Source organism: Clinocottus analis, unplaced genomic scaffold (assembly GCF_023055335.1).
Source record: "Clinocottus analis isolate CAN_PGR_092001 unplaced genomic scaffold, fCliAna1.0.p SCAF_11, whole genome shotgun sequence".
Classification (NCBI taxonomy): Eukaryota; Metazoa; Chordata; class Actinopteri; order Perciformes; family Cottidae; genus Clinocottus; species Clinocottus analis.
The window spans coordinates 19342258-19358880 of record NW_027175832.1 but is presented as its reverse complement, the minus strand read 5'-3'; the positions used below and the strand labels follow the sequence as shown (position 1 = coordinate 19358880).

The 16623-nt window shown below is 43.8% G+C and overlaps 1 protein-coding gene across 4 annotated transcripts in view; it reads right to left on the bottom strand.

Moving 5' to 3' along the window:
* The window catches only part of LOC137805410 (contactin-associated protein-like 4), a 76033-nt gene that overhangs the window by 10568 nt on the left and 48842 nt on the right, over positions 1 to 16623 (bottom strand). For all 4 annotated transcript variants that reach the window (XM_068605323.1, XM_068605349.1, XM_068605341.1 and 1 more), the window contains exons 14-19: positions 14610 to 14772; positions 12739 to 12866; positions 11770 to 11940; positions 8338 to 8556; positions 3459 to 3698; positions 1876 to 2100 (exon numbers count right to left, since the gene is read on the bottom strand). In XM_068605323.1, coding sequence (XP_068461424.1) covers positions 1876 to 2100; positions 3459 to 3698; positions 8338 to 8556; positions 11770 to 11940; positions 12739 to 12866; positions 14610 to 14772 — 1146 coding nt within the window. The remainder of the gene's footprint in view (positions 1 to 1875; positions 2101 to 3458; positions 3699 to 8337; positions 8557 to 11769; positions 11941 to 12738; positions 12867 to 14609; positions 14773 to 16623) is intronic.

The following is a 16623-nucleotide window of genomic DNA, read 5'->3' as shown; positions in this document are numbered from 1 at the left end:
AGCATCACTTATCAACCCTCAGATGGAGCTTTTTCTCCTATCTGCATTCGTGGTTTTTCAATTTCAGAGCTTGACTTTTTGAATTCATGTTGAGATTTTGGAAGGCTTACCCTTTAAAACGTCGCTATGTGTATGCAAAACGCTGCTGCTCGCAATCAGATTTGCTCTGCTTCGAGTTAAACGTTGCGCAATGACCCGGCCAAACCCAAATCACCCAAACCAACAGGAAGCTGCAGTCAGGTGAAATGATCTCGGCCTCGTTACAGATGCTCCACCTTTAGTTGAGTCTCTGATGGGCGGGTTAACCTGGTGGATCCTTACATCATTCAAGGCTTTATTATATTAGACTTAATAAGTAAATAAACGTAAATCATACAGTTATACAAAGGGCAGTATATGTGTGCCGCACATACGTTTTTCTTTCACGATGAAAAAAACTCAAATTATGAGATATAAAGTCGAAATTATGAGATGGAAGTCATATTTATGAGATGGAAAATCATATTTATGAGATAGAAAGTCATATTTATGAGATAGAAAGTCATATTTATGAGATAGAAAGTCATATTTATGAGATAGAAAGTCAAATTTATGAGATTGAAAGTCGAAATTATGAGATAGAAAGTCATAATTATGAGATAGAAAGTCATATTTATGAGATAGAAAGTCATATTTATGAGATAGAAAGTCATATTTATGAGATAGAAAGTCAAATTTATGAGATTGAAAGTCGAAATTATGAGATAGAAAGTCATATTTATGAGATAGAAAGTTATATTTTTGAGATAGAAAGTCAAATTTATGAGATAGAAAGTTATATTTATGAGATAGAAAGTCATATTTATGAGATAGAAAGTTATATTTTTGAGATAGAAAGTCAAATTTATGAGATAGAAAGTCAAATTTATGAGATAGAAAGTCATATTTATGAGATATGAAGTCATATTTATGAGATATGAAGTCATATTTATGAGATATGAAGTCATATTTATGAGATAGAAAGTCATATTTATGAGATATGAAGTCATATTTATGAGATATGAAGTCATATTTATGAGATATGAAGTCATAATGATGAGAGCAAGCATTCAGAACTCTAGAAACAAGCCAGGGGGATTTAAGTGTGAGGACATGATTTTGAGGGAGAGAAAAAAGTGAAATAAGCAAGTCAAGCGCTAAAATTGAAGACCACGCTCTTGAATAAAGTTAGCAGAAACTTTTCCCCTCAGTGATAAGATCAGTGAACTCTTCGTCTGCAGCCGCAGACAAAATATAAGAGCCGGACCTGCAGGATGGATTAAAAGGCAGTAGAGGCTGACAGGGTGAATCCAGGGAGAGGAAAGATCTGACATATCCGGATCTGGTGAAGCTGCAGAGCAGAAGATGAGGAGGAGGATGAGGAGGAGAAGGAAGAGGAGGAGAGAGGGAGGAAGAAGAAAAGGAGGAGAGGTCGATATTAGGAGAAAATGACGCGAGTAAGAAGAGGAGAGGGGAGGAAAGGTAAAAGAGGAAAGTAATTGAAAAAGGTCGAAGGAAAGTAGACGAAGGAGGCGAAGGAGACGAAGGGATCTCTGAGGTTTGAAAAATGAAAACAAGAGAGAACAAATAAGGAGCAAGTGAGACAAAGCAAAGGGGAGTAAGTGGAGAAATGATGATATTTGAGGAGAAAGGAAGAAGCTTGTCGATGAAGAGGAGAAGAGGAAGCTTTAAATCCTCACGTTTGAATAATCTTGTTTAAGGAGAACAAAAAGAAACAGAAGAAAGAAGAAGAAGGAGAAGAAGAAGAACTAACTCAAAGCGAGACACTCACACCTCAAGCTCGTGAACGTCTGCCACGCAAACCAGACCCCTTCAAAATAAAAGCCTCCTCCTCACCGAGCTCGTTGACGAGCAGGGCCAGGGACTCGCGGTGGTCGGAGCTGACGTGGAGCAGCAGAGCTGGACTCCGGTCGGTCCTGAAGCTCAGGGAGACGCTCTCGCCCCGCGGCGTGGCGTCCGAGTAGATGGAGGACGGCCGGGCGCTGCCGTTGCGGCTCGACTCATACGGCTCCTTGAAGGTGTAGCTGACGGTGGTGTCCGATTCAAAGCTGGCCGAGAGCTCTGGAGGGAAGATGTACAACAATGAAACACATCACGTGATATCTTCTGCTCCAGATGGGACTCGAACCCTCACTCACAGGATTCAGGAGGCCAGGGATTTATCCCCATAGGTCACTGATAATCATTTCAAGAAACAGAAAAGCAGAGCGTATTCTCACATTTGAGAAGCTTAAGCATCAAATCTACTATTCACCACACCTCGTTAAAACACGTCGTCAATCAAAATGCTTCGATTTTTAAATTCATTCTACTTTGAAACCGTCGATATATATTTTTCTACCGAATCAATTTCAAGGGCGCAGCACAAAACAATCGTATATTTAGACCGTCCTGCAGAGGTTCTTGACTTTAATTAACTTCCAAGGGAGCAGCTCTGCATGTCTGATTAGTCAGCAAGAGAAATAAAAAAAGGCCTTCTCGAAATATCTGCAGAGCGTTGAACCGACAAAAACATAATAATCTTTTGAACTGTCGAGATGTCGCTTTAATTTTCCGCCAAGAAAACGGAGGTGAACTTTTTAAAAGAACGGCTGGAACTTCCCCCCCCCGCTGCCTCCCCGCCGAGCCGGACACAAAAACACGTCCGCAGACGGAAATACGTAGAAACACCCGACAAGTCTCTCAAAACCGCTTCTGTGGTCGCTCCCGCTACTTTAACAAGACAAAAGATTGTAAATGAATATGATAAAATATGATAATAGTGTTGCTCATTGTATCTTTATACACTATGCATTGCTACAACATTGCTACAATGTCCAAATATGGTCATGACATGTCACAGCAGCTGTTCACAGTTCATTGATACGTGTGTGTGTAACAAGCTCCTGTTACTTCCCAGAGTTTCCTCCCCGCCAGCAGTAATGACACAAGCATACTTATTGAGGTATTTTATATTAATAATACATCAATAAAGTATAATACTCCACACCCAGGGACTTATCACACCCTCCCTGCAGCTCTACTGAGCTTTTAAGACTTTTTTAAACTCATTATTTGAGTCCTACGGCACATTGTCTGCACCGACTGAAACTTCCCAGCATCAAACAGCAGACTCCCAGAGACGGACTGCTGACGGGCCATTATATCGAGAAAGCCAAGAGTCAGAAAAATGTCCCTTTTAGACCGAAAGCCAATTTGCCCGACAGTCTGCTATCTCTCCAAACAAAACGGCCATCGCTTCTGAAATACACCCTCTCCCGACCAGCAGGAGAGCTTCATGGCCCGCAATCAGCCGGACCTGCCTCCTAATGTTTCTGGCTTGTTCTTCTGAGGAGATAACAACCTCACTACCGTTGCAATATCACTGCTGCGTGGACCGCTAAGCATCTACTCGTGTGTGTGTGTGTCTGTGCATGTACCTGTGTGGCAGAAGACCCCGGTGTGTGCGGACAGGCTGCAGTCGCAGTGGAAGCCGCTGGCCGCCTCCACGCAGCGGCCCCGGTTCTGGCACAGCGAGCCGTAGCTGCTGCAGTGACCCGGGCAGCCGGGCCCGACCCCCGGCGTGATCCTTGCCCTCTCCTCCAGGTCCAGCGTGACGCCGTTCAGCTGCAGGGAGCGGATGCAACCGCGGAAGCCCTTCTGCCGGGACGCCGTGCCCCCTGGAGATATAGCAACACGGTGCGTGACGTTAGCGGTGCGTGACGTTAGCGGTTCGTGACGTTAGCGGTGTGTGACATGCTGCCTTCGTTCTCCGCGAGATGCAACATGGCCGCCTATTGTCCTCTCTCCAAAGTTTGAGGCTGACAACTTGCTAGTGTTCAGCGGCGACCGCGTTTTTTTTCCTCGCACCGATAAGTCACCGAACTCTGTGTGACTCTTCTCTGGGCCGCCTCTCCTCTGCCCCGATTTTGAATTATTGAACCGCAGGGTGTGAAACTCGCCTCGACATTTCCTCCGACAACACACACCGGAGAGTCGTTTTCCATCCTCATCAAGCCTTCCAAAGATCACCGTTTGGCATTTAGGTATTAAGATTCAGGACGCCGTTAATGACTGGAATAGAAAAATGTTAAACTGTGCTTCTTGGAATTGGAAATATTAAAATATGCATTCAAAAGGGTGACCGCCCTCACATGCACTCTGATAGCACGGCCTTACTCGATAGCGCTTCCACTTATGTAAATGCATTTTGTATGTTAATCAGAGTCATAATCGCAAGCGTAGCTGAAGCCATTACACCGAGTTCTCAGCACAATTACTCAGAAACACCTTTACAGGTTATTCACACCGTCAACTCGAACTTCAAAAAGAGTGTATTTCAATCTCGACTGTCCTTAAATAACAGCAGTGCGCAGTGGTAGAAGCCGGAGAACACAAGACCTCTTTACATTGAGTCAATACCTCTGAAGAAACTTTATTTATACAAATAAGTGTCTTTTAAATGATATTATTGAAGTTCCTCAACAAACAAACTGAAGTTTTGCAGACACAACGGTACAGTAGGCTCATGTTGTCTTTCAACCTTTTTTGACATTTTGCACGATAAAAAAAACCTTAACAACACCAAAAAGCATAATACAGCATATATGGTAGATCATTATTGTGCTACCTACTGGCATGGAAGAGTATTTCATCACTAGTCCGGCCACTATATTGCAGGCTCAGACGCTCAGACAATGGGAAATTATTTGCGGGAACTAAATTATATTTTTTGGGGAATAGAAATTGGACATTTCCTCTGAACGGCACACGATGACGATCTCTACCACTGGTCTACTCGATGTCCTCCATCAGGCTGTGAAGACAGATGGCTCTAAATACTACAGTATAAACCCCGTGAGAAGAAGAGTGAAGAACCTTTTAGTTGTAGAGAAATCAGAATCCACTCATCGTTGACTTCTGTCCTTGGAGTTCTTGGAGCGTATACCTTTGACTTTCCAATGAAGACACCATGCTTTAGCAGCTCTGCAGCAATACCAGAAGAAACCCGTTTGCCTTTCTGGAAAGGTCAACATGATGAAGCATGTGTAAAAGCTGTGCTCCGGCAGGAACCGGAGGCAGATCCCCCCCCGAGGACCACCTGAGGACCCCCTGAGGACACCCACCTCCGATCAAAGCAACAAGGAAAAGGTTATTAGAGAGCAAACTCTCCGGGAGACAAGGAGGCTCTCAGAGGGCCGAGGGTTGCACTCCCCGCACATCAAGTGGAGACAACTGCTGACACGAAAACACTTAAAGGAGTGCAACGACGTGCAGATCAAAGATAACTTCAAAGAATCCACGCAGATCAAGTTATCAGGAGGACCCCTAAGACCTCCTATATCAAAAACAGCACAACCTCCAGTGTCTCCGTGTGAATTCTGCAGAGTGCATACACACGGGTCAGTGGGAAACAATTAGCGTCAAAGTATTCGTCAAAGGACGATGCGTGTGCGAGCCTAAAGCGTCACGCGTGAAAAGCAAAACGCGGACCGACTGAATCTGAAAGGAGAGTCCGAGAGAAGAGGCTCGGCTCGGAAAGAGGGGGTGGAGGGGATGAAGATAGTTGAAAGTCTCAGCAGGAAATCATGAGATGAAACGATCTGGACCCGAAACCCACCGAGACGTGACGCTCATGAGGTAGAGATCAGACACATGATCCAGACTCCTCACACTCCTCATTTAGGAGTCCTCACACTCCTCATTTAGGAGTCCTCACACTCCTCATTTAGGAGTCCTCACACTCCTCATTTAGGAGTCCTCACACTCCTCATTTAGGAGTCCTCACACTCCTCATTTAGGAGTCCTCACACTCCTCCTTTAGGAGTCCTCACACTCCTCCTTTAGGAGTCCTAACACTCCTCCTTTAGGAGTCCTAACACTCCTCCTTTAGGAGTCCTCACACTCCTCCAGAGTCCTAACACTCCTCCTTTAGGAGTCCTCACACTCCTCCAGAGTCCTAACACTCCTCCAGAGTCCTAACACTCCTCCAGAGTCCTAACACTCCTCCAGAGTCCTAACACTCCTCCAGGAGTCCTAACACTCCTTCAGGAGCCAACAGCTGGACAGCAATGCGGCACAAACATACAACGGCTCCGCTCCCCAAACAAAGCAACAAATAAATAAAAGATTGCTTCTAAACCTCCACAAAGGGAGATTTTTCTGCATTCATCGCTCAGCTCACTCAAAATCGCTGCGTGTGTTGTTTTTTTTTAGCACCTACAATGCGAGAGGCAATGAAGGAATTGGAAAATGAACAATGGTGTGGATTATAAATACAAGCCAAGGCAATAACACGGCTTATTAATCAAAACAATGTGACTCGCCGCCGTATTAAAGCGAGGCGGGGATTACGGCTCATAAATACAGCGTGGACATTGAGATATGGCTTATGAATGTGTACAAAACCAACACGGGCGCTTTATAATTCAAACAATGGAACGGTTTGCTTCACAAATCAAGACTCATGAATAACAATGTGAGCACGCGCAGCAAGACGGGTTAGCAAGCTTTAGCGAAGCCAACGACAGAGGCACGTGACGTGACGACGCTCATGAATGTGAATGTGCACGGCGATGGCACGGAGCCAACCGTCAACACAACGGGATGGAGAGAGAGGGAGAGAGAGAGAGAGACCAGTTAGCCTGTTGGCAGTTCAACTCTTAGCAGCTAGCCTGTTAGCCGTTAACCTGTTGGCAGTGTTAGCCCATTAGCAGTTAGAGAGAGAGAGAGAGAGAGAGAGAGAGAGAGAGAGAGAGAGAGAGAGAGAGAGAGAGAGAGAGAGAGAGAGAGAGAGAACAGTGTCTACAGTTCAATGCATCATGCAACATGTTGATTGTTGACATCTGTAATGGTCACTTTAACTGGTGGAGTGTAAAAACAGGTTCAAATACTTGTTTATTCTGTCCGTATATTTAAAGTAGTGCTATTGTGGATTATTTCTCATTATTTTTAATATGACGAATAAGGTTTTACTGGACAATGTTTGCAGCAGAACGTAGTGACGCAGCTTCAGGGATCCATCCATTACGACACCAGTCTGTGGATAAATATCCACATTTTCATCCCAACACAAACTAGACTAACTCCAGTTGTGGAATAAAATCAGGTTCCCAGCTGTTGGCGGTGACCTCGGAGTGGATTATTCGGCCAATCAATATTCACCTAGATTTCCCCGCTGCCTTCATCTCATCTCATCCTTGTTTGTTGGTTTGTTTCCCCCACACACAAACACACACACACACAGCGCGTGTTTACTGATACGAAGCGACATACATAATATTTACAGATTGAAAAGACCTGATAATAAATGTATTTTCATCCTTTTTCTTCCTCTGGTGAGAGGTCACATGGAGAATTCATAACCGATGGAGTCGAGGAAAACAAGGCTGCTGCAGTGTTGATGAAGTTTGTGTATCTCAGCTCAGCTGACGGTTCATTACTTCAGCGCCTTAAGAGTCACGAGCAGCTCCAGCTTCGTTTACGCGTCATGTAAAGGCCCCTCGATGCATCACTGATCTCCGACAAAGGCTTTATTTAGCAAACGTGAACGCTGCTCGTGGTCAGAAGGCACTTTAACATCCAACAGAACGGAGCAGCTGATGACATTTAGCCAATAGCGGTTTCGCACTTTGAAACAGAGCATTTCTTTCCCTTTAAAAGGAGTTAGCGGGGCTCCAGGTCAGACTCGGTAAGCGTCTTTGGAGTCCTAACAGATGGTAGAAATGCAGACTCAGCACCTTTTTAACATCCGAACGACAGGATTTAGCTGAAAACAGATTAGCCAAAAGAATATTTAATTTTGCTAGCGATTCCTAAACGTTCGCTAAGTTAGTTAGCATGCCATCTTCCATATTTAGCGCTGCTCGGTGGCATTTGGGCAATAACGGCTTAGCGTGTACGAAACAGGTGTGATGGTCAAAGCACGAGCAGTTTGACTTTTTCCTCCTCTGTGAAGCGAAAAGAGCGGCGGGGGAATTACACCGAGCGCACCCAATGTGTTCTAGCAAAAAACTCATCATGAAAACTGCTCCATTAAAGCCGACACACAATGCTAATTGGCGTTCAACTTCACGTCATTGTTATGCACAGACCGCTACTGCCTGCCGGCGCATCGATCACAAATACAGAAAACAACGTCAGTGTTAAGAGAAGGAAAAAGAGGACGATGTGTCACAACTGAACGCAGACAAATCACACGGTAAACCGCAGAAGAAAGGAGATATTGTGTGAGAAGATGCCCTGTAGTGTGTATTGTGTGTGTGTGGGAGAGATGTTGGGGAATAGACGTATACTTTGAAAATACAAACAAATCCTCACCGATGAACAGCTGGCTGTTGAGCTGCAGGTGGAGGTGTCCGTCGGCCGGCGCCTCCCGCGCGGCGACAGGAAGTTCGTCCAAGCGGAGCGACGCCTCTTTGACGTTCCGCTCGGCTCGGACTCGGTGCCACCGGTTGTCGTTCAGCGGGACGCTCGAGTCCACGCCGACCTCCAGCGGCCCGTTGCCCACGTCCAAGGAGAAGACCACCCGGGTGGAGGCTGGCGGAGGGGGAGAGGCGGGGACGGAGGGATGTGGGAAAGGAAAGGCAGGGCTCAGACACATTGTGACCAGTGGATTTATGACTTTAGACCACATTTACATGACGTTAAACCAAATTTACATGACTTTAGACCAATTTTCTATGACTTTAAACCAATTTTCCATGACTTTAGTTCAATTTTATATGACTTTACACCAATTTTATATGACTTTACACCAATTTTATATGACTTTAGACCATCTTTCCATGACAATATCCAATTCCTCAGTACAACATTTGCAGGAGCTGCCCCACTCTGCCATTAACAACCTGCTACTTCTTGCTATTAACAAAAGAAAAGTACCCACATTCTCTAGTTTATTGATATATTTAGTTGATTTTTAATTTGCAGCTGGTAACGTTAACAAAGTTTAACACCAATTACTACTTTAGAACAAAACTACACTGGTTTTCATAGCCGTAATAAAACTTTGTTATCTCCTCATGCACAAGGACAGCCTTGTGATATTACTTGGATGTGTGTATGTAGAGGTATATGTGTTACTGTTTAGAGTTGAATGAAGACTGAACACAGGAAAATGAAGCAGAAAAAAAAGCAAATTCAGGTTTTGAAATCTCCCAGAATGTCACAGAGCCACGCTTTAAACTCTTAATTATATTTGTCTCTCTGCAAAGTTTCACTTTTTCCCCACACCTGCACCTGCCCTCCTCCCCCACCTTAGGGGTGAGCGTTTTTTAATCCATATTTATACATTATTTTCCCACCGTTGTAGTCTAAATACTTCTACAATGCTGCTCTCTCTGTTGAGAAACTCTCTCCTCCAAAGGCTTGATGTTGTAGTTATTAGCAATGTTCCAAAAATCAATGTGATTTTAAAAAAATGACCTTTTCTTTCTTCTGAAACAAAGAGTTTCCCTTCAGCTCTCTTTGTTGCTCCCGGATCAACAAATAAAAAAAAAGTTCCTGTCGTGTTCATTCCAGTTGATTTCGGAGACTCGAGGCGTCTCTTCCTCTGTGCATTTACTCCGCCAGCGCACAACGAGATGAAACAATATCCCGGCATCTCACAGGATAACACTTAGAAATGCTTCTCTGAGGACGCAGACGGGCGAGAGCAGCAGCATCCAGAGCCGAAGCGAGCGATGATTTCCCCCGAGGACGCAGTGGCGGCGTCCCGGTATTAGATTCTCTACGTGTCCCTTTCAAATCCCCTTTTTTTTTTTTTTTTTTTAAAGAAAATGCAAAACTGCAAACAACACCAAAACTAAACTGTTGAACTGGGACGATTCAAAGAGGCGACTAAGACTCTCATCGGCGCTTCGAGTCTGCCCATAAACAAACATAAACACACACACACACACACACACACACACACACACACACACCACCATGAGCATAAAGGAAACCCTTGTGGGTGTTTCTGCCACATTTTAAATGACAAAACACTGAGGAGGAGGAGGGCCATGAAGGTGCAGCACCTACACAATGTTGTGCGACCCATCAGGTAAAAAAGACTAAACACACACACTCTTGGTTATTGCTAAATGATGTTTGTGTAAAACAACTAGAAAGCTTTGCAGGAAGCAGAGAGCTGAAACCGACGACGATAACCGGACGCTCGCGGTCTTCAAAATGTCATCGCTTTGCGTAAATCGTCATAATTCGCACATGGATCCTGTGAGTTATGACCACAAACGAGGTCCCGGTGAACCTTTTGAGCGCCACAAATCAAAAAATCCGTGCCGGCGGACGTCTGTCGCTGCAGGCGAACCTGAGACGTCGGCAGGAAAACAAGACAGAAAAGCTAACGGGAAGAAAAGAAGAGCGTGTTGATCTTTGTTCATTCTCAGAAGACTCAACCGTCGCCCAAGCAAAAGAAGCAAAAGAGTAAACTTCTCTCTTTCAGATTCGGTCTGATCTTTTTGGCAAGAAACTCCCTCGAGAACGAGAATGTGTCAGTTTAACATTTTATTTTCTCTGTTCGGGTTTGAAGACGCAACAGAAACGCCTCCTTTATTGTTCCCGCTTCCCGTCGGCTCCTCGCACTCGTCGGCCCCGAACGAGCGAACGCTCCATGATTAAAAGTTAAGTGAGGTTCTTTCCTTAAGTCAACTTGAATTATTGGGTGTTTTATCATGCATACTTTAATCTGAAGTGTATTTAAGAGACACGCTTCAGATTTACTTCTGGGGGCTTACAATGACATCGTCGTGAAATCGTGTGTTTCCAGAACAAAGCCAGCGCCATAAAACGTGTTTTTCTCTATTTGGTGTGGAAAGACTTAACCTGTTTAGCGTCCCCTAATTAGCTCATATGACCTTAATATGAATAGCGGACTCTGTTGTCATTGATCTCATTGAACAAAAAAAAACAAATTTTCTGCATAAATATGATCAAAAGTTAAGAGTCTGAGCAAAAAATGGCTCCTCGAGGTTTTAAAATTGAATTGTTTGATGCCTTCTCATCATGCCACAGAGTAATACTGCACCTCTTTAGAAAGATGCAGACCTAAAGCATCTAAATCTGCAATAATAATCACAATAAAAATAAGCACTTACATGTTAGGAAGCATAATCAGTCAAAAAAACATTAAAAAAAAAAATACCCACTTTGAGCTTGGTCCCCCCGTGACAAACAACCCATGTAACTGATGGTCTCCTCATGCATGTGTCATCTGACACGCCTTCAGACGAGTCTGAGGACCAATGAGATCGCAGGACCTCAAAATTATTCTGATTCTTTAGGTCCTAATCTTTCCAAAAAGATGTCTTATTGACGCTCCAGGGGGCATTTTTGGGGAATCTGGCTCATATCATGCTGGATGTTCATAGATGCAGATATACATTTGTTTCCCAAGACTTTGCTGAACAAATACATACAATAAACACAAGTATTGAGATTAATTTGGGGTTCCTACGACTCAAACACAGGAGAGAAGGAGGTCTGGAGACAACATTGGTTCGAGTGTAAAAAGTCTTGCCAGCTTCCCGGAGCTGAAGTTAAATTTAGGTCAAGAAGGTCGAGACAGCCGAGTTCAACCTTAAATAAACAACATTTCCCCTCCAGGATAGTTCGCTATACACGGATTAAGTCTGTAACCTCGGGGCCTTTTACACAGATCCAGATTAGTCTTTTGACTTCCAGGTTTCGCGGACACACACATCGCTCTAATCCAGATTAAATCTGCAGCCTTCCAGCTCGGATACTCACAGCTCAGTTCGATGCGGATGAAGTCTTTGATGCCCAGGTTCTCCAGGAAGACGCCCGAGGGCGCCGTGGTCTTGAACAGGAAGGAGACGTCTGCGCTCAGCTCCCCGTGGAAGGTGGGGAAGTGGAGGTACGACGTCTCCTTGTCGAAGAACGCCGCGTTCCAGAAGTTCTCTGAGGAGAAAACACGGTGAAAACGTTATTTCATTCATTCAAATCGGGAACCGATCCGCCGACTGTTGAGCTAATCGGCTAATTAAGGCGCACCGTGACAACGGCTATGCTTTTGACGCGTGTGTGGGGTGTGTTTCTATTTAAAAACCGCGATTACAAAACATGTTTTATAAAGGAAAGAGTTTGAATGTGGCAGCTGTAAGAAAGTAAGATCTTCTTTGGAAAGGCAAACAAAGTCAAAACAATTGAGCCAACACGTTCAGATAACAAACTTTTCATGCGTTTCTGTTTTTGTGGTTTGTTTGATATCGTCGTGTGAAATGTTTATCCTTCTATCCGCCCGGGTAGGAACAGAGCGGCTTGTTACTAATAATTAAGAAAAGCAGCGTGCTTTGTTCTGCGTTTAATGAGGAGCGAGTGTCTGACTGCGACAACAAACAAGAAAGATGCGTTAGCAACAGTTCTGCTAATGATAATTAGCTTCTTCTGGATGTTGCGCAACTCTCCACCGGGGAGAATTCACATTAAACACCTAACACCTTGTTTCCATACCAACGAGGCTCTCCGATGTATTTATATATTTATTATTATATATTTATCTATTTGCCGATGGACTGAAAAACAAACCGATTGGCTGATTTGAGTTTGTTAGTTTTGAGTCTTTCGTCCAGTTCAAACAAAACAGGAAACAGTATTTTTCTTCTTTTTCATTTTTTTTTTTTCTTTCAAAAATATAAAAAGACTTTTGTCTCGTCTTCTTCGTCATGTGATAACCATGGCAACCAGAGCTGGACTCACTGTCTCCATGACAACGGAGCGGTCCCACCCTGTAGGCGGCCTCCGACTCCGGCCGTCGGACGTCACCCATCACCAGAGACCTGACGGGGAGGCTCTCCCTGTGGGTGAGCAGCCCCGAGTCCTCAGCCCTGCACAGGACCAGGGAGGAGGAGAGAGGGAGGAAGAGGAGAGAGAGAGAGACAAGAGGAAGGAAGTGATGGAGGGAGTGACAGACAGAGAAGAAGAGAATGATGAAGAAGGGAGGGAGGAACATATTGAGGAGGTGATGAAGAAGAAAAATAAGGAGGCAAGGAGGAAGTGAAGGAGGAGAAGAGATGCAAAAGCAAAGGAAGAAGAGGAGATGGGGAGAGATTAAGGGACATATATATAGAGGAGGAGGAGATGAAGATGAAGCACATGGAATAGGAGGGGATGAAGGGATGGGAGAGGAATGATTAACACAGAAAGAAGGAGAAGAAATAGGAATTGGGCAAGAAAAGAGAATGAAAAAGAAGGGGAAAAGAGGAAGAGTAGTAGTAGAAGAAGAAGAAGAGGAGGATGAGGGAAGAAAGAAAGGAACAAGACAGAAGAAGAAGAAGAAGAAGAGGAAGACATGTTAATGGCGAGCCGCATCGCATCACTCTCATCCCTCTATCACTTTCATCCCTCCATCACTTTCATCCCTCCATCACTTTCATCCCTCCATCACTTTCATCCCTCCATCACTTTCATCCATCACTTTCATCCCTCCATCACTTTCATCCCTCCATCACTTTCATCCCTCCATCACTTTCATCCCTCCATCACTTTCATCCCTCTCATCACTTTCATCCCTCTCATCACTTTCATCCCTCTCATCCCTCCATCACTCTCATCCCTCCATCACTCTCATCCCTCCATCACTCTCATCCCTCCATCACTCTCATCCCTCCATCACTCTCATCCCTCCATCACTCTCATCCCTCCATCACTCTCATCCCTCCATCACTCTCATCCCTCCATCCATACCAATTTCTCCGAGAGCCTTTTTACAAACAGGAAAAAAAGAGTGAGCGGCTGCCGTCCGTTTGCAGCCGTGTTCCACTTTACGCTCCTCTGATAATCTACATGTCAGTCTCCTTGTCAGGCGAGACATTTTTCATTTTATTTTTCCTCTCTCAGGACTGGAAGCGAGCGGCGCATCTTCACTCTGAGGATCTCTGAAGAAATGGGTTCGGAAAAAAATTAATAAAATATTAAAAATATTTACAAAAAGAAACGAGCGGCGTGACAGTTATGGGGCCGAGAGGTAAATTTAAAGATTTACAGGACGGAGCCGATCACGTTAACACTCACATCACGCTCCAGAGTCTCATCTCTGCATGTTTCTTTTGGGGAGTTTTGGTGAAGTGAACGATGTCCTGTTTGTTGAACGAACAGCACATTAAAAAAATGAGCAAAAACAATGCATCTGTCCAGCGAGGACGCTCAATATTTAAAACAACGCAGGCCAATTAAACAACGTAGGAGATAGATCACTGTACAAGAAGTGATTAAAAGATGTATTTTTAAGTTAAATTATGGATCAACGCTAACATATTAAGAACGGTCAACTCAAAAGGATTCTTTATATGAAATGTATGTATATTTATTTTGAATTAATTATCTGATTTGATTGATTAGTATTTAGAATAGCAATATGCTTCCACCTATACCTTTCAGTCTTGTATATTAGATTGTGGCTTTACTTATTGTATTGTCACCTTCAGGACGACAGTATCAACAAGAGCATGAAAAGGAGGTTAAATAATGAATCAAACAAGAATGATTGGATCGCAGAATACAGACAGACGAAAGCATCACAGCGTATACAGTGAACATAGCCGTGTCTATGTATTTATTAAGTTGCGTACCACTCCAGGCGGTCGGCGTCACAGTTGCAGTAGTGCTGCGGGTCCACGCAGTCGCCCTGCAGGCCGCACACACACTGCTGGCTGCCCGGCTGAGCGCCGCCCCAATACGTCTGCACGCGGCCGGGACTCGGACCACCGAGCCACCAGCTGAACGGAGAGCCCTCTGAAACACACCAGACGGTTTGTTTTTCCGAGAAGATATTCCTCTTTGCAGAAGGAAAAGAAAAGTAGATTACAGCCGATAAAAGATTCACAAATTCTCCGCCAAACACATTTCAACCTAAAAAAAATCAGCTTGGAGAAAAACCACACACATAGTTGTGTCTTTGAAGTCATCTTATTTTTGTAATGAATGCAAATCTGCGCACACGTTTAGGCCTCTGATCAAAAATTGCAACCCAAACCAAAAAGTGTGTGTCTCTGCAACCACTAGGGCTATTTTAATAATGGATGGATGTTATAATAAAAGGCTACACATGTGAGATTTTGTGAAGATGTGTAAATATCAGTCTATATGTTACTAGTTAAGAGTAAATGAAGATGACACAGAGCAAAAAATGAAAGGGTATCAGGTTCGCCTATAAAAAATGACTTTCAGGATGATTATTTGTTTGAAATGATGCAGCTGTAAAGTCCAACTCTAACCCAGACCATAGCACAACATGTGAACATTCTCTCTGCAAAAGTTGACTTTGATAAAGTGAAGCAGAACAAAGTTAGAGAGGGTTTACTACGGAGAAGATTTAGGCAAGGTCCCATTGGCGGCCATTAGGTCCCATTGGGACCCATTGGGGCTATTTGAATGCCGTTTGAATTTTCTCAAGCACCAAACCATATATTTCACTTGAACATTACTTATGGTGTTCAATACAACCAAATACAGCAGTTTGGGCTTTTTTCTTTTTTAATTCATAAAACAACCAATGATTTACAGTTTTAGTCGCTCAGTCTCCCCCTAGTGGTATTTAAAGGGGTAATGTTAGAGTTCAAAACTTTGGGAGACCCTGACTCACGAAACTGCGAAGAAGTGCAGCCTCTCGTCCCCGATCGAACAAAAAAGTGCTTGCGGGACACAAAAGTTTACACTGATGCACAAAACTGTGCGCCGCATTACGTCGCGAAATGAACAGCGCGGTGAGGAAAATAGATATCTGGAAGGAGACCCTCCATCGCTCAGCCTCCCAAGATGAATCCAGTGTTTGAAACCGGGGGGATGTTTGCCAGCTCCTGCCCCTAACGCTGAATATATTGTTTTTGGATGCAAAAAATGTATTTCGCATCTCTAGGGTGGAGAACAGTGAGAGAGGAGGTGATTGGAAAGGTCTCTGCTGAGTCTGCAATTCTTTATTTTCCCAGAGAGCAGAGGGGGGTGTTTATAATGGAACTTCTATCTCTCCACCCATTTGGCTCTTTCCACCACTTTCACTACTTTCATCCATCATTTTATTATACATCCGCCCCCTTGTTGCTTAACCACTCGAATGTCTCTCTTGTGTAGTCTTGCTAGTTCCACAGTAGAAAGACACTTTACAGGATGTGTCCTGGTCATAAATAGTCACCTGGATGTCATTAGTTTAGTTTGGACATTAAAAAAAAAGAGTTGGACAAAGTCAGAGAATCGCCAAAGTTGCCAGAATTTCTCCGCAGTGAAGAATGTGAACCAATTTGAATTTTACTGTAATGAATGAATTATTTCATTCAATCATTTATTCAACTCCAATCATTAAAATCCTAGGAACAATGAAATGCAAATAAGAAATGTAATAACACATAAAGTAATTAGAGTTAAGGCAAATTAATCAACTCACTGGAAGTGAAGTGGGATGGAATTGAAAAAAAGCAAAGCTTTACTTTTTTGCAGGTTATTCCATGTTGCAGGTGCACAATGAGACGAACTGGACTTTCCAAGCTTAGTAAAAACAATCGGTTCCTGCAACATAATCCCATAATTTAAGCATGTTCGATAAGGTCGTACAATCAAGGCGAAGCAATGCGAAGGGGTAAAACAAAACAG